The 17,496-nt window shown below is 27.0% G+C and overlaps 3 protein-coding genes and 1 long non-coding RNA gene across 9 annotated transcripts; 2 read left to right on the top strand and 2 right to left on the bottom strand.

The window, feature by feature from the left end:
- The first annotated feature begins 460 nt into the window (after window positions 1–460).
- LOC107064104 (zinc finger TRAF-type-containing protein 1 homolog) lies at window positions 461–6,217 on the top strand. The gene is made up of 6 exons (XM_015316437.2): window positions 461–761; window positions 4,178–4,416; window positions 4,491–4,702; window positions 4,985–5,145; window positions 5,234–5,436; window positions 5,552–6,217. The coding sequence occupies exons 1-6, from the start codon at window positions 522–524 to the stop codon at window positions 5,577–5,579; spliced, it is 1,083 nt and encodes a 360-aa protein (XP_015171923.1). The 5' UTR covers window positions 461–521; the 3' UTR covers window positions 5,580–6,217.
- A 326-nt stretch (window positions 6,218–6,543) lies between these two features.
- LOC107064107 (uncharacterized) lies at window positions 6,544–6,861 on the bottom strand. The gene is made up of 2 exons (XR_001475441.2): window positions 6,721–6,861; window positions 6,544–6,614 (listed from the first exon to the last, which is right to left on the bottom strand). It is a non-coding gene; the product is annotated as an uncharacterized LOC107064107 (long non-coding RNA).
- Window positions 6,862–7,254: 393 nt separating this feature from the next.
- On the top strand, window positions 7,255–12,609 carry LOC107064101 (calcium-independent phospholipase A2-gamma). Of its 4 annotated transcripts, none has more exons than XM_015316424.2 (9): window positions 7,255–7,411; window positions 8,829–9,255; window positions 9,367–9,736; window positions 9,822–10,034; window positions 10,112–10,135; window positions 10,235–10,443; window positions 10,520–10,718; window positions 10,789–10,995; window positions 11,319–12,609. In XM_015316424.2, exons 1-9 carry the CDS (start codon window positions 7,359–7,361, stop codon window positions 11,570–11,572), a joined length of 1,956 nt encoding a protein of 651 aa, XP_015171910.2. In that variant the 5' UTR covers window positions 7,255–7,358; the 3' UTR covers window positions 11,573–12,609. The 4 variants fall into 4 exon arrangements, with proteins under 4 accessions (XP_015171910.2, XP_015171911.2, XP_015171913.2 ...); XM_015316427.2 differs by lacking the exon at window positions 7,255–7,411 and adding an exon at window positions 7,848–8,521; XM_015316426.2 differs by lacking the exon at window positions 7,255–7,411 and adding an exon at window positions 8,611–8,737.
- A 678-nt stretch (window positions 12,610–13,287) lies between these two features.
- On the bottom strand, window positions 13,288–17,458 carry LOC107064174 (uncharacterized). Of its 3 annotated transcripts, none has more exons than XM_015316573.2 (7): window positions 16,604–17,458; window positions 15,363–15,513; window positions 15,216–15,287; window positions 14,997–15,140; window positions 14,384–14,771; window positions 13,843–14,102; window positions 13,288–13,767 (listed from the first exon to the last, which is right to left on the bottom strand). In XM_015316573.2, the coding sequence occupies exons 1-7, from the start codon at window positions 16,827–16,829 to the stop codon at window positions 13,374–13,376; spliced, it is 1,635 nt and encodes a 544-aa protein (XP_015172059.2). In that variant the 5' UTR covers window positions 16,830–17,458; the 3' UTR covers window positions 13,288–13,373. The 3 variants fall into 3 exon arrangements, with proteins under 3 accessions (XP_015172059.2, XP_089034090.1, XP_015172060.2); XM_089177964.1 differs by having other exon boundaries at window positions 14,384–14,796; window positions 14,998–15,140; XM_015316574.2 differs by having other exon boundaries at window positions 14,997–15,080.
- Window positions 17,459–17,496: the final 38 nt, after the last annotated feature.

The following is a 17,496-nucleotide window of genomic DNA, read 5'->3' as shown; positions in this document are numbered from 1 at the left end:
CGATGATTATTATATATTTTAATAAGAAAATAGAAGAAAAATTATCGAAAATTTGTAAGAGTATATTAAATCAATAAATTTTTCATTACTTTAATTTTCGAACAGCGTATTTTAGTATGTATTTATATGAACTAGAGTATTCTTACTTATCTTTGTTGAGATAATTGCTGTGCATGCGCATAACAAACAAAATACTCTCTCTATTAGAAAGAATAATATCGTTAGGATCGTGACATTCTTCGATCTTTTTTTCGATTATTAGACAATATAATAATCGATAGTACGTATGTAAATTAGGCTTTGTTAAAGTATGACGTAATGCGCTGACAAGAACAAAATATAATACCGATATGAATGACATTTTCTTTCCTTTCTCGGTATGAATTCAAATCAACCAATCATCGTCAAGTTATATGCGAGTTGCGAATGTCCAGTTGCGCCTCTTGCGGAAGACAGAGAAAATTGCAGTCAAAGTCTGATTAGAATTTGTGCTGCATTCGACAAGAGGAAAAATCAAAACAATGAACATGGCGGAGCCGAGCAACGAGGCTGCTTCCTCGAGCAGCGTTTTAGAGCAGGCCGCGTCGGTTGCACCGATGCGAGACGAGATTGAAAAGGTCGAGGATTTCCTCGAGCCCGACAAGAAGCGTCGTAAACAGGTGCGAGGCGATGGGAAAACCGAGCAGAAGTTGGAGCACCGATTGGGCGGCATCCTCTGCTGCGCAGTTTGTCTTGATCTGCCCAGGGCGGCCGTCTATCAGGTAAGTTTACGGTGCTCCTATCTTAAAAAAAAAAAAAAAAAAAAAAAAACAAACAAACAAACAAAAACGATGAAAGAAAAGCTTTTACTTATTATTTTACATTTATTGTGATATCTATTTTATTGCAATTTGAGCTTTTAATCGTTTGTCAAGGATTTACTATTACATTGTTATTTCCTTATTCCACCCACGTTTTTAATCAACATGGAATATATGTCTATCTCTGGGCATTGTCCTTGCGTGAGACATTTCTTTATTATGCATATATGTATATTATTTGTATTTAATTTGTATATTCTGCACATGTGTACGTGTATACATTACGTGCGTCATTTTATGTATGTGTGTATATGTATATATATATATATATATATATATATATATGCTATATATACATATATAAATATATATATATATATATGTATATATTTATATATATGTATATATAAAATTTATATTACGACGTAGTTTATATTTCATTCAATTTTCAGCTATGGACAATTAATTTTTCAATGGTAATTTTTTAAATGAATGCCTTCCTTTCTTTGGTATTGACTTCTTAAGGTCATTGACCTATATAATAACTGCTTTAGACGCGTTCTCTAATTCGATTATAATTAGAATCCGTGGATAATTAACGACATTACATGAGTTTCTGGACAACGAGGTTTTCATGTGATAGTCAATGATTTCTAATATGGCGAAAAATATTTTTTCTTCTAATATTTTGTTTACCATTTATATGCAATTTTTTTTATATTTATAATTATAATATATATATATATATATATATATATATATATATATATATATATATATATATTCTTTACAATTTTTTGAAATTGTATCTCATATTTTTTCCTTTTTGAAGAAAAACATTTTGTTGTCTCTCTTATCTGTTTTTTGTTTTTTTTTTTTTAATATATTCTTATTTTTCTATGTACAACTAATTTTAATGAATAAATTATCATCCAATGAAGAAAAAAATTGATCATTTAATTTATTTACTTTTTTTTGTTACATAACATTATCATAACGTGCCATCAAAATGGATATCTACAAATGTTAATATTATTCAATATATATATATATATATACATATTGGATATTTAATTGGAATTAATTTAATATTAAATATCAATTAGATAATCTTCTCATATATAATTTAATATTGCATATCATCGGTGTATATATATACATATATATATACATATATTTTTGTTTACTTATCTCTGGAAATATTATACATTATAAACCAAAGGTAAGAACTAAAGTTTTTACAGGTAGGTAAAGTTGTAATGCATTTTCAGAAGAAACCAAAAAAAAAAAAGAATGAATATAATATGTAATTTTGAAACTGAAAGAAAAAAGAACTATTGATTACTATGTAAATTAATTTGATAAAAATATAATGATACAATCATTTTCCAAAACTCTGTTTTATATTTAAATATTAATCGATCAATTGGATCATGAACGAATTTAAGAAATAATAAAAGCATGGTTATAAATAAAATATAATTGTACTTAACATTTCTAAATAAAATACATTTTAATAATATACATGTAAGGGACGCGAAGATAAAGTAACGTGTTTAAATTTCTGTAAATTTTTTCTTTTTTCTTTTTTCTATTTTTTTTTTAATTTTTAGATAATTGCAGGATATTATTATTATAGTAGAAAATGTATTGTTTTTAAAAGTGATCGCTTATATGTATTTGTGTATATGTAGACATTATACGTGCATTAATTTACACTTGAATTATATCTTAATATTTATTACATTTGTATGTGATGTATAAAAAAATAAATTAATATTATACATCACATATGTGTGTATGTTATATATTAATTTATAATTGAAGATATATATATATCTATATTGTTTTAAGAAATATTTAACAAAAGGTTTCTTAATGATATAAAGAATTCGATATTATTTCCTATTATATATAATTAATATATATATATATATATATATAAATGCATGCATGTAAGTACAGTACTTAACTTTGAAAAGTCCTGACAAAACCAAATGTTCTCAGTTAACTGTTATTGATCCAAATTTCCAATATATTGCGTAATTATTTCTCTACCTTTTTTTCCCCCTTCAAATTTTTTCGTTATATGTGTGAGAACACTTTTATTTTAAAAAGACATGTATTTTATATTTGAAAAATATATTACACCCGATGTTACTAACATATAAATATAGTTGCCTGCTTTTGTTAGAAATAATACTGACAAAAAAAAAATATATATATATATATATATATATATATATATATATATATATAACAAGAGCACATATTAAATAGTATTTATTAAACTGTTTTATAGGCTAATAATAATAATGAAGTATAGTTTTAATTAACAAAGGTTACATATATAAATTAAACTTTTGTATGTTCCCTTGTTTATAAATTTTTATACAGTTGTTTAATATACGCATATAATTTTCTTTAGATAGAGTCATATTAGAAATCAATTAGTTATTTTTATGTCTTATTGAATCTCTCGAAAGAATAAATAATGATTATAGGTAGGAAAATTGTGTAAAAGCCTATCAAATTATTAGACCCACATATAATCATTTAGTACGTAATGTTATATTTGTCTTATATCGTCCATATGTTTATTGTAAAAAAAAAAAAATTATTATTATTATTAGGAAAGTCAAATATTATTTATCTGATAATTGTTATAAATAATTGCGGGAATAGAAATATCAACCAGTTATATAAAAACGGCGAGAGCGTGAGAGTGCGAGAGAGAGAAAAGCGAATTCTTGGAAAATCTGTACATCATGTATAGTTGAAGAGTATACAAAAAATAAATGTTTTAAAGGTTATTAGTTAGTTATTTCACATAAATAATCCCTATTCTCTTTTCCCATGCATCATCATCCTATTTTACTCCAATCTGTTGTCATTGATTGACAGCATTAGAAATAATATCATTGACAATAATAATGTCAATTCGTATAAGAAAATTTAATAACAAAATGAATAGATTAATTATTAATAGTATCCATATGATTTTGTGTTTCAGGTTATAAAACATCAAAATCATGGTAATATACATGGCTGTAGTCTTATTTTATTTTGACTCATTATTATTATTATTATTATTATTAAATTTGTAATCAATTTCTATCTATGAGAGAAGTATAGTATCAGCAGTATTAAAATGTTTATATTATGAATGAATATTATTTTTAAATATTATAAAGTTAAATAATTCATTTGTTTGTAAATTATAGTTACATTTGAAACGTTTAAACTGCTAATACATACTTTGCAGGTACATGAGATTTTCTTGCATTTAATTGAAAATTGTTGATTCATTTAAAAAAAGATCATGCACAAAGTACAGAAGATTTTTATATTAATGCTTGTTACAATGATGTTCACAGTGTACTAATGGACACTTGATGTGTGCTGGTTGCTTCACTCATGTCCTCGCAGATGCCAGGCTACGAGATGAATTGGCTACCTGTCCTAACTGCAGAATTGAAATCAGCAAAACATCTGCATCTCGAAATTTGGCAGTTGAAAAAGCTGTATCTGAACTGCCTGCAGAATGTCAATACTGTGCCAAGGAGTTCCCACGAAATTCATTGGAACGTCATGAAGAAACCATGTGCGAAGAAAGGTAATTATGTTCAAATACTACAGTGCTATTTTATTAAATAATTTAACCATTAACTTTTATTTTGTATTTTTTAGGATATCAAGTTGCAAATACAGTAGGATTGGTTGTCCATGGCGAGGTCCAAACCATGAAGGGCCAGAACACGAAGCACACTGCGTTCATCCTCATCGTACTGGAGCAGATGTTATGGAAGCTTTACGTGACATTGATGCTCGTACTTTAGAAGAACGTAGGCTCTATGACAATGTCTTTGATCTTTTGTCCTACGAAAAAATCACTTTCAATGGTCTGTATATGTCATTCATTAATATTTTCATACAATTTTTCTACATTTTATTCATTCTTTTTTGAACAATTTATATTTACATACATATATATATATACATATATAATTTAATAATTACTCATCTATACAAATATTTACTATATTTTAATACTTTTAATATTTTTTTAGATCTCCCTACTGTGAATAATCAAGTACCCTATTGTTCATTTTTGTTACTCTCATTCCTCATAATATAGGGTGTAACGAAAAATCAAAAAGTATAAAGAATTTAATTAATTGTAGATTTACAAATGAAGCCATATCGTACCGATGAATTCGTTCATAAATTGTTTTACGAAACATCCCGTTTTACGGCATTCAATAATCAATGGGTTGTGAAAGCAAGGATTAATAATAGTCAACGTGATCCTACTCAAAGTTCTGAACGAGACATAACTTATCAAGTATCTATCAATTATCACACAATTAAAACGTCCACATATTTTGTAATATGAAGAAACAATTACAAATAAGCATTCATTTCTTTTATAGTTGATCTTGAAAACGAAAACAACTTATCCACTACCCTTGCATTATTTGATATTGAAAGGACCTTTCGGTGATATGAAAGTACAGCCAAGAATTCACAGATTTGAATTCACGGAACAAGACAACGAAAGTCCATATTTGCCTATACCATTACCAGATACAGCAGAGTGCAATAGACTTCTTGCTGCAAAAGCAATTAGTTTCAGGTGAGCTACATTGTACAAAACTGATATTATGTTGTGTTCAATTAATTTATTTCAAACATAACAATACAGATTCCAGTGAAATACTTTTAAGAGAGAATTTTTCTTATTATTTTAGGTTAATAATGTTCCTCGCATCTAAATAAGAATATATTTGTTATCGTAATCTTACGACAATGCGATAACTCAATTTCTTAAGTATAATTATAATGAAAATGTAGATCACAAAGAGTTAGAAACATTTATAGTAACAATAATGATAAAGCTTATATAATATGATTATTAAAAAACAAGATGCTAATAACAATATAGCGAGTAAAAGTATATAATTGACAAAAAAAAAAAAAAAAAAAAAAGTAAGTTATTAATTAAAATATGATTTAAGGCAATATCATCATATAGCAGGTATTTGAAGATAGAAACAATTTAAGATAATACTATTATCAAATGTTTTTCTTCCTGCTGAAATTCTTGAATTATGTGTATTTGTAAATTCTACAAATCAAAGAAAACTATGATTAGAAAATAATGTAGTATCTTGTTAACTGAGTCTATTGAATTATATTCATGACTAAAAAACAAAAAATACATTTCTAAAGTAAGTTTATTTACAACTACTATAGTGAATGTCACAATGAGTTTGTTATCACCTTAATTCACGATTAGCAAACAAAACTTAATATATAGATTCACTTATTTATATACTAAGTGTTGTTGATGTAAAATCTTATATTATTGTAATTATATATTATATAACATTTAAATAAATTTATTATAACGATAACGAGATCATAAATTATGTGCATATTAATGTACCTGTTCGTAACAACAGGAAAAAAAGAAAAAAGTTCTTGTTGTATCGTATTATACAGTTGTATGTTCTTTAGACAACTTGTTGTTGTCTTTCACAACAAGATTGTGAAAGAAAACAAATATTTGATTATGCCTTTCGTAAGATTTGGCGCAATAGTAATATATATATATATATTTTTTTGAAGAGCCATTAGAGGATGACAAAAAAAGAATTTCTTAAATAAAGAGACAAGTGTGTTCTACGAAAAAGTATGTAACAATCATAATGTTATTGATAAAAGCAGAAACTACCTTGTACCTTGTAAATTGATATAATATTTTAAATCGAATAATAAGACCATTTTCAATCAGCTCTTCAAGCATTTAATCTAAAATAGAATAATAATAATAATAATAATAATAATAATAATAATAATCTAAGTAATGCAAATTATTTTTCAAATAACAATGCGTAGTATCCAAATACGTATTTACCTTATAGAACATAAACAAGATATTTATTTTCCTTCGATGAAAACACATGATAGAAGCACGCGCTCAATTATTCAACTTTTATTCATCGTTTCCTGTTCGTAGTAAACAAAAAGAAATTTGTTTTTTTTAAATGAATGTGCCAAGTGTTTCCTGGTTGGATGAACGCGTTATCGTACGATTTTATTTACAACGCTGTCATTGAATTGTCGCAATACGTCACGAAAGTTTATTTTATATAAGGAGTAGTTCTATTAGTAGTTCAGTTTAGTAATCTTCGTGGACTCTTTTCGGTAACACTTACAGGTGTAACTTGAAACGTCTTAAACGAAATTTAACAAACGTTCTCATAAATCTAATGTAATTACAAAATTCTACTCATTCAGTTAATATCCATAATTACTTGAACAGTTTACAAGGTTGAACGATATAACGTACAGTTAGTTCATAAGTTAGATTAAAGATATTTTTATTTTGTGTGTGTGTGTAATTGAAACAACGAACAAACGTGTGCAACGTGATAATTTTTCGACAATAAAAATAATATTGAAGATATTGATTGATTTTGATATATATATATATATATATTTTTTTGTTGTCTTTTTAATTACTGAGACTAATTTTTATTGTTTTATTATTCAATGTCGATGAATAGTTCCATTAGACGATGTCATCAATGTATTTCTTTGACAAGGTAAAGATACTACACTACTTTTTCTGTTCATTTCATCATTCTTCACTTTCTACAACTCTATTTTTGCCTTTATCTAATTTAATTGACTATACCTATATACTGGGTGATCCAATAACTATTATTATCTTACATATTTCTGTTTTTTGTTATTATCGGGTGATTCAATATTTATAATTTAAAATATTTCCGTTATTTTTGATTTTATAGAAAAATATTCCGGAAAAAACTATTATACATTATTTCAACTTTAAATATATATTTAATAACAACATTAACAATATAACAAAGTCATATTATTTCAAATATATATATATATATATATATATATATATATATATATATATATATATATATATATATATAATAAAAATAATAATAATAATATATTATTACAATTGAGAAAAAAATGTATGTCTTAAATTATTTGTTTCCTCTGATATTTTTTTCAATCATAATAAAATATATGGCTTCTTGCAGTTAGGTGAATCACCAAACATTACTTCCTAATCATTCTTTGGCCTTGTATTCTAATGTTTTTCTTTGATTTAAAATACTATAAGGAATCAGTTCATGCAAAAAAATATCAAAAGCTTTCATTAATAAAAATATTGACAACTTTGAAATCTTATCAAAGAATGATTTTAAGAACAAAGTCCTTGAAGTAATTTAATTTTGTAAATAATGGAGATAATTACAAGAGACACCCGGTATATCCATAAATGTGTAGAGAATCACACTTATAATTAAAAAATTTAACGAGTGTCTTCTCAATAATTGAAATTCAAGTATTAATTAACTAAATATTCCATAAAATTATTTATTTAGATAATTTCAGTTACATAATTTGTAAAATATTAATATAAAATTAAAAATAAATATTATCATTTTAATTAATGCTTGAATAATAAATTTAACCCTATCGTTTGATCATGGTATGTATGAAATAAAAATAATATCATGATTCACTTTTGAAATAGTTGTATTACGAAAAACAATTTTATTCGTTACTGTGTTGATCAGCTGATCCTAAAAACTGTAACAATATGGCGACTGTTTTATACATAGTATCATTGACAAGTTTGGACAAAAGCCATTTTTAACTTTTAAAACGTAATGACAATATGTATATTAAATTAGAGTGATTAAGATTTGTATTTTTTCTAATATATATATATATATATATATATATATATATATATAATATTTAAGCAACTTTAAAATCATAACATTTCGTTTTAATGAATATTAAGATATGAAGTTGTTTGAAAAATGTGTCAAATCTGAGTATATTTATGAACCTAAATGTGTCCTATTTTATTATTATTGGTAATAATTTTAATTTGTAATATAATTTATAATAGATGATACAAATAATTAATATTAATTATTTGATATCTTTTTTTTTTTTTTTAAACAGACAACTGACAGATAGTGCAATACATAGAGAAGTGCAGAGAAGTGTGAAAAATTTGAGAAAAAAGTTTCTATTGTCCGTAAGGAACATAAGAAAGGAAAACATGTCGATGCAAAACCAATCAAAACTATTAACACTATTAAAAGATTATTTCAATAAATTTGGTTATGAGAAAAGTCTTCAAGTTATTTTATCTAAATATTGGGTCGAATTGATACAAAAGATAGAATATGTGCAAGGAAATACTATTAGAAAATTATCATTGGTTAACGTTCAAAAACAATCAGACAAAATATTAAAAGGAGATGAAAGTAAAATTGAAAGATCTAAGGATCTTACTTTAATGACAGAACAGGAAGAACAAATCAATGGAAAGACAATCGATAGTGAAAAGCTTATGCAAAAAATGATAGAAAGATCATTTCAAAAGGTATATATTTATATATACAAATAATTCATCGAAAATTATATGCCAAAAAACAAAAACAAAAAGATTTACTTAAGAAGATTCTATTAATTATTTACTTTTTTTTTGTCGTAGGAAGATGTTAAGTCGAATGCTTCTAATGATAAATTTAATTTGAAAGAACAATCTTATACAATACAACAGATTATCACTGCTTTAATTTTAAAAATGACAAGTAGAAGAAAAGAGAGCAATTTAGTGGCTACGTCAAAGTGGAAAGTAAACATTAACAATAATATTCCAAAGCATAGTATTATTTCTCGAACGCGATATTTATTGAATAGTATTATAATAGCTAAATCGACTACATCAAAATGGAGAAGAATTGAAGATTTATTGACTCACATTGATCAGTATCCAGAAGCTCGACATTATGCGATTAAGGAAGGAGCATTAAGTACTTTACTAAGAATGCGACAGAAAACTAAAGATGAGCAAATTAAAGGTCTCATTACTTTTCAATGATTAACTTTATTTTAAATATATATATTATTATATTATTATATTATTGGCTTTTTTTCTTTATATAGCTTCTATCAGAGAATCATTAGCGATAATGGGTTATGTTGATCCTCCAATTGGACGTGGAATCAGAATCCTTTCTATAGATGGAGGTGGAATTCGAGGTTTACTAGTGATACAAATGTTAAAGAAATTGGAAGAATTAACTGGAAAGAAAACGCATGAAATGTTTGATTATATTTGTGGCGTTAGTACTGGAGCAATTATTGCCACTACTTTAGGTATGTGTAAATTGTTCTTTTGCTTTTTAATTTATTATATTTTCTATAGAGATTAATCTCTATTTTTTGAAATGTAGTCGTACCAAAGGAATCGGATGAAGGTATTTGCAAGTAATCCTAAATTTCTGATATCCATCCCTGTTCTATAGTTCGCATTATCTCTTAAATAAAGATTTAATAATATCAAATTATTGTTTTAGGTGGTCTTAAGAGAAAATCGTTAGATGAAATTAATGAACTGTACAAAGATTTAAGTACCAGAGTATTTACGCAAAGTGCCATAAAAGGAACAAGTAGTTTAATGTGGAGTCATGCGTATTATGATACATCGTTGTGGGAGAAATTATTACGAGAAACAATAGGCGATAAACTTCTTATAAAAACTAATCGTGATTTATATACTCCAAAAGTATGTTCATCTAACGTATTGTTTTAATAAATATTTATAAATGAGATTGATTTTTCATCTATCCAAATTGTTTTAGTTCTCTGCTGTATCAGCTGTAGTTAATCATGAACGCGTAATGGCATATGTATTTCGAAATTACACATTGCCGCATAAAGTTGAAAGTGAATATATGGGATCGCATAAACATGGATTATGGGAAGCAGCAAGAGCCTCTGCAGCTGCTCCTAGTTATTTTGAAGAATATAAACATGGTGATTACCTTCATCAAGATGGAGGTAATTTTCTTATGTCCAGTAAAAATATAATATTATAACATATATAAGAGAGGATTATGATTATTTTTAGGTATATTAGTAAATAATCCGTGTGCAGTAGCAATACACGAAGCTAAACGATTGTGGCCAAATAATTCGATTCAATGTGTCATTTCACTTGGCACTGGAAGAACTCATAATAGAATTTGTGATAATGATTCCACATCAGGAGAAGTAGCTATTTCAAGTTGGAAAGAAAAATTCTATAAAATATTAGATAGTGCTACTGATACCGAAGGTAAGATATTAAAACAAACAACCATTAGGGATATCAAAGAAAGTCTTTTCGTATTTTAAATATTTCAGTTTTTATAACTACAGTATGGGTTTTTAATTTTTGTTTGCAAATTAATTTAAATTCCATACAATTTAATAATAACAATTACATTGATTATTGCATATTTAATGTCTTACTTTTTTTTCATTATTTTCATTTTTGAAGTTTTATATTAAATATGAAAAAATTTTCAGATAATCTCACAAGATTTTAAAGATTAATTTTCTATATTTTATAATAGTATTTTGGATTATTTAAAAATTAATTTATGAATAATCTTTTAGCTGTGCACACAATGCTGAACGATCTTCTACCTAATCACATATACTTTAGATTCAATCCATATCTTACTGAAATGTTATCCATGGTAGAAATAAGACCAGACAAAATAAAACAATTAGAGGAAGATGCACAAATATATATACGTAAGAACGAAGAGAAATTTCAAAAGGCTGCTGTTGTATTATCTCAATCAAGATCAATTCAACAGAAGTTATTAGATTGGGTTACGTTACAAAAAAGAATAGCTGGCTTTTAAAATAAATTAATAATAGCACTTAGCATTCCATACAAAATTACATCTTCATTAATATTTATATTTTGAGTAATGCAAATGCTATTTATAAATGTGACATTTATTCTACTTAACAATTACGATTTTATAATCATTATGCTGTAAACATTTAGCTTTCTATATATATATATATATATTTAAAAGAATAATATATTTTACACATCGATACAATAGAAAATTTGTTTATCGTTAATAATTTAAATATTATTTAGTTATCGTACCTATCCAACTGTGATACATATCTTTCATGTAAGGACTTTAGTAGAAAAAAGTATTATTAATATATAAATATTTTATTTATGTATATGTACAAATAATATAGATACACATATATCATAGAATCGTACAACCAATGTTTAATAATTAAGGAAATTTTTAAATGACGTAAATGAGTATATTACATTATAATTTAATTATATATTAAAGTAACATAATTGCGTGTTAATTTGTTTATATTGTATGTTTTTTTTTTTTTTTTTTAAGTTTTATTTAACTATTATATATTTTATATTAAATTTAATGTGCTCTTGTAATATACAGGTTGTCTCAAAAGTTGCTTTGTACAAAAAGAGAAAAGAAAAACGAACAACTAATATTGGTTAATTAAAGAATTACAATATTGCATTTTTTGTTTCAAGTCATGTATTTCTAGTTAAATATTAGTAAAAAAGTATGGTTTTACGATGCTGTTGCTTCAAATATTTAATGGAAAAACATTGTATAATTTTTCAGTTTGTTAAAGCAATTTTTTGAGTATCCTGTATATATATATATATTGTTGTTTGTTTATATTTTGATTTGAAAATTACTTTTATTTATACAGATTTGAGAAGTATTATTAATATAAATATTTAATAATTAAAGTGAGAGACTTTTTAATCTTTAACTCTGACATAAATGAATATATATTAAATTATATTATAATTGTATCGAAGTAACAGAAAATTGTTTGTCAATTTATTTATATTTTACCTTTTTATATATAAACTTCATCGAACTGTGCATTTTATTTCAAGAATTAATCTACTCTTGTAATGTACAGTGCGCATCAATTATTCTGCCCACCTTGAATATTTATTTATTCTTTACAATCATATTAAAAAAAAAAACTTCGAAAAATAAAATTGTACTATTGCAGGGGAGAGAATCTAATAGTATGTTTTTGAAATGAAAACTTCTTTAGAATGGGGATGATTTGAAAAAATGAAACACTGCAACGATGCAGCGCAACGATGCAGCGGCGATGAAACGTAAGTAAGAAGAGAAAAAGAGTTCTGTTGGGACAGCATTTTTTTTTCAGTCCAAACTGTTTATACACGCATGTATTACGGGTTGCCTATCTTTCGGGCAGAAAAAAATTCCGTCCCAACAGATGGCTCTCGCAAGCAACATTTTCAAAGTATGTCTGGAGGGTTGCATTCCTATAGGCGCGCATTTTTATAATTATTAAATAAATAATTAGAAAAAAGGTACAAAATAATATTATAATAATATTATATAATAAACTATCCTACTTCTGATAGGTTTCACTTCTAACTTGTGTGATCTGCATAAATGTTTTTTTTTTCTTCAAAACCGTATGAAATTGAAAAAAATTTTTATTCTAAAGATGTTTGAAATATTATTTTGTAGAATATGTACACACGTCATTTGCTTTTAATTATTTCAATCTATTCAGCCTTGTTTTAATTTTATTTATTAAAAATTGGCACGAACTTTTCGGGGACACACAACTTAATATTATATGATAAAAAGTATTGCATGATTATACTTCTGCAACTTTGCCAAATATGCTTGATAAGGGAGTTCCTAATACATCTTTTGGTAATCTTGGTACTAGACCTTTCATGGAAGCCCATTGACCCTCGCAAAGTTCATGAAACGTTAATCGCAATAACAATTTTCCTCCCATAGTACCAGGACCTCTACATATCACTCCAGCTCCAAATTCCCAGGATTTTGAATTGTCACCGATATTCATTTCCCCTATACTAGTACTATTTGTAATGATTAAATATCTCCTTTGTAACCACGTTGCCAGATAAGCAGCTGAACAGTCACAATGCCAAGGATTTCGTTCTAATCGAAGCTGTCGTATAGTTACTAAACCATCGAGAATTCTTGCTGGTAAATAGGACAGATAATTAGCCTCAAGTAACCTAAAAGTCGATACTCATTTATATACTTTATTTATTTTTCAATTGTAATAGATATAGTAGAACGAAATTACTCACAATTTTCTTAGATTCGGAGTGTCCTTGAATAATTCTGGATGCAATAGTCTTAAACGATTGGAATGTAGAAAAAGTGAAGTTAGATTGTTTAATCCACGAAACGTGTTTTTTGATAGGACTTCTATACTGTTGGCGTATAGAACCAACCTTTCCAAAGACATGACACTATCGAATAATCCTGGTGTCAATGTTTTGATAGAATTTTGTCCTAATTGAAGTTCTTTCAGTGATACTAATCCATCAAATGCCAAAGGATTAATCTGTTAACGGTAAATGATTATTAATTTGAGTGTAAAAGAACATACTATTGTAGTTATTATACAGAAAGTTCATTGGTTTTTCATATTAGCGCAGATACTAGTTTGAAGTTAATACTGAATGAGAACATTCAAGGTTTTGGCTGATTGAAAAGATCTTTTTTTAAACAATACGTTCATTCATAATTGCTTATGTTCAATTGAAAGTCGTTTAATAAGTTGAGTCTAATACTTAGAAGAATATTTTTTTAAGGAAAAATAAATTATTTACATTAAATATTTACATGAGTCAGTCGATTGCCTGATAGTTCGAGCGTTAGCAATTGTTCAAGTGAGGAAAACAATTTATTTGGTATTTCAGTCAATAAATTTCCTCTCAAATTTAATTCCTCCAATGAAATTTGTTGATGAAAAATGTCAGCTGGTAATTTGCCCAATCGATTATTGTCGAGTTTTAAACACTTTGTATTAATTAAATCACGAAAAACGCCACTTTGAAGGGTGGTAAGACGATTATGTGAAAGTAGAAGTTCTTCCAAGGTTTTTAATCCATGAAAAGTGCCATTTGGTAAATACGATATAAGATTGTTGGAAAAATCGAGCAATACTAAGACACTATTAGCTATGAAAAGACTCTCTGGTAAAGTTTGCAATCTGTTCGATGATGCGTCACTGGTGAACAAAAAAAAATCAAAAAAAGAAAACCATATGAATGTTAGAACATTCAAATTGTATTATTATATTAAATGATTCAATAACTATTGTCACCTTAAACTTAAATATCTGATAAACAGGGATAGTTTGCATGTATTTTTTTTTTTTTTGATTAATTCTCATTGTATTGGAAAATGCATTTTTTTTTTTTTGGAATATCGTCGATAAACTTATCGAACTCACAGAATACGCAGATTCCGCACTTTAACAAATTGATTTTGATGCAGTTCCCTCAACAAGTTCTTGCTAATTCTTAGATGTATTGCACTGTGCAAGGAAAAAAAAAGGTTCAGTGGTAGATGCTCGATGTAGTTACCGCTCAAATCTCTGTAAAGCTTAAATCTCGTTTATTCCAGCTCTGCGATTACATCTGATTAATTGTATCTTATGTTTAATACTCACAATTGATTTAGTTGAGTCATATCCAAGAAAGTATCTCTGTGTAGTGCCGTCATTTGATTACTTCCCAAATCCCTAAAACATAAGATGTTTAATCGACAATTTTTGTATACTAATGAAATGATATTTGTCAATATTAAAATCCTTTACAATTTTAAAATATCATTAGGAACCACTTGGGAAGGTGGGACGTCAAGTAATCCATATCTCCAACAGGAAAGAGATTTAGTTTCTGGTACACACTTACACGGTCCTTCTGCACAAATTTCCCAATCCTCGTGCGTTGTACCGATTTGCCAAACTGAAGTCAATCGTAAATAAACGATGATAATAATAAACAACAAAAGAACATTTTAATAATTAACAAGTTATTATTTTATCTAATAACTATAAATACGAACAAAGCTAAACGTAAGAGAAAGAGTAGGAAAAGTGGGGATAATGATGAAGCAGGTATTAGAGGGTAATAGGGAAAAGAAAATTTGGGAAAAGACTAGAAGAGAAGAATGTGGCTGTTTTTTTAGTATCAACGGTAATTGGATATGGAACAGAGATATGGGGATGGGAAGAATAACCGAGGGTTGTAGCGATGGAAGAGATGCTCATTAGGTGAATGAACACTGAGGGTGAACAAAGAGGAGAAGAAAAGGGATAAAATATGGGTTAAGTGCAGGAAGGAGGACAGGAAGGCATGAGGATAAGCTGAAAAATGGAGAGGGAAGCGAGCTTGCAATGACCTGCTGGGAAGTAATAAAAGAATCAGAGGGAGAAAGGTGGAATCATATGACTCGTTCAACTGTCGACCATTTTTACTATTTTGCAAATCTTTGACAGCAATTTTCAGTACTAAATTGAATAAAAGTTTATTCCTAATTTTCTTTAAACTTCGACCATTTTATCCCGTTTTATTGCATCGTACGCTTTTTGAAAATCGATATAAAGTTGGTGTATGATTAAATTCTCATTTTTTTCTTGAAGATCTGCCGAATAGTCAAGATTTGGTCTATAGTCGATCTATTTCTCCTAAAACCACACTGGTGATCCTTCAATATCTCGTCCACATACGATACTTTAACATTTTAAGGGTTAAAAGTACAAATATATATAAAAATATAATATATTATTAAAAATACAGATCACAGTACAAACATTTCGAAAACTAATTGTATAATTTTAGAGAAAACGTACGATAGATGATATGTCATGCCATTAACAATAATTTCATCGTGCATTTTTTCAAACAATTATTTTTAAAAACCTTATTTATTATAACACGTTTTTTTGAAAAATTATTAACTACTTATAGAAGATTTATTATTGTTATCTTTATTTTAATTGGTTTAATTTAATGGAATGAAAGAAATTAGATTAAAAAGTACATTTAGTCTCACCTGGTTGTTCAACAGCCCTTAATCTTCTTTCAAGACTGGACAATCGACTTTCGATATCTTTGAGAAGAATATCCGAACTTTTAGACGTATGAGAAAGATCAGGATCCGTACAAGTATTCCAATTTTGCGGACAACCGCTTGTTTTACAGTATAATAACAAGTTAAACATATGAAGAATCTTGAAGAGTGTAAAGACCATTTTTACGAGAGACGATCCACGCGACATTGTTGCGAGGACAAAGAATGAGCCTTTAAAGATAGTGCTTCATCATCATCCATCATTGTGTATGTCACATCCTCATTAAAGTGTTTATTAATAAGAGAGGTAAACATTCGTTACGTTGGTGATTGACAGACAATAGGCTTAAATAAGCACAGATATAATCGTTGATGCTTGTCAAAATAATCATCATTTTAAAAAATAACTTGTTTATGATACTGATCATACTCTTACTATATTCTAATTACAGTAGACTATCATATAACGTCAGTTATCATAAATAATTCATAAAGTATTACATGTCGAATATGCACTTTTTACTATCCAATTTCAGTGGTTAAGAAAAACGGTTAAATGTAACATTGACTACATAAAGAACACATGTGTGCAGATCACACGTGTTACAAGTGAAATCTTCAAAAAACTAAGACGAATACAAAATATTTGCTGTAGGATAATTGTATTCTCTTCTTATTTAGTATCGCGGTCGTTTCATTGCCTCCCACCGCTCCGTTACATAGCCGCCTAACCGTTTCGTTACATTTTTTCAAATTACACCCATTCTAAAGAAGTTTTTACTTCAAAAAGTTGACAGAAGACTAACTGAATCCTCATCTATACAGTGATATCGAAAATTCGTTTGTTTCGGTGACTTATAATAGGTAAATACGAA

This window comes from Polistes dominula, unplaced genomic scaffold (genome assembly GCF_049000335.1).
Source record: "Polistes dominula isolate Pdom_NZ unplaced genomic scaffold, Pdom_raw_medaka contig_77, whole genome shotgun sequence".
Lineage (NCBI taxonomy): Eukaryota > Metazoa > Arthropoda > Insecta > Hymenoptera > Vespidae > Polistes > Polistes dominula.
The sequence above is the reverse complement of the archived record's forward strand: the minus strand, read 5'-3'. Positions and strand labels throughout refer to the sequence as shown.

Bases quoted from the DNA above. Each gene is read 5' to 3' on its own strand.
- LOC107064174 (XM_089177964.1), bottom strand. From the start codon at position 16,829: ATGTCGCGTGGATCGTCTCTCGTAAAAATGGTCTTTACACTCTTCAAG. The intron at 15,288-15,362 runs GTAAAGGATTTT...CTTATGTTTTAG, and splicing joins CCTAATGATATTTTAAAATT to GGATTTGGGAAGTAATCAAA. The intron at 14,103-14,383 runs GTAAATATTTAA...TACCGTTAACAG, and splicing joins CAGGCAATCGACTGACTCAT to ATTAATCCTTTGGCATTTGA.
- LOC107064104 (XM_015316437.2), top strand. From the start codon at position 522: ATGAACATGGCGGAGCCGAGCAACGAGGCTGCTTCCTCGAGCAGCGTT. The intron at 4,703-4,984 runs GTCTGTATATGT...AATTAATTGTAG, and splicing joins CGAAAAAATCACTTTCAATG to ATTTACAAATGAAGCCATAT. The intron at 5,146-5,233 runs GTATCTATCAAT...TTTCTTTTATAG, and splicing joins AACGAGACATAACTTATCAA to TTGATCTTGAAAACGAAAAC.
- LOC107064101 (XM_015316424.2), top strand. From the start codon at position 7,359: ATGTCGATGAATAGTTCCATTAGACGATGTCATCAATGTATTTCTTTG. The intron at 7,412-8,828 runs GTAAAGATACTA...TTTTTTAAACAG, and splicing joins CAATGTATTTCTTTGACAAG to ACAACTGACAGATAGTGCAA. The intron at 9,737-9,821 runs GTCTCATTACTT...TTCTTTATATAG, and splicing joins TAAAGATGAGCAAATTAAAG to CTTCTATCAGAGAATCATTA.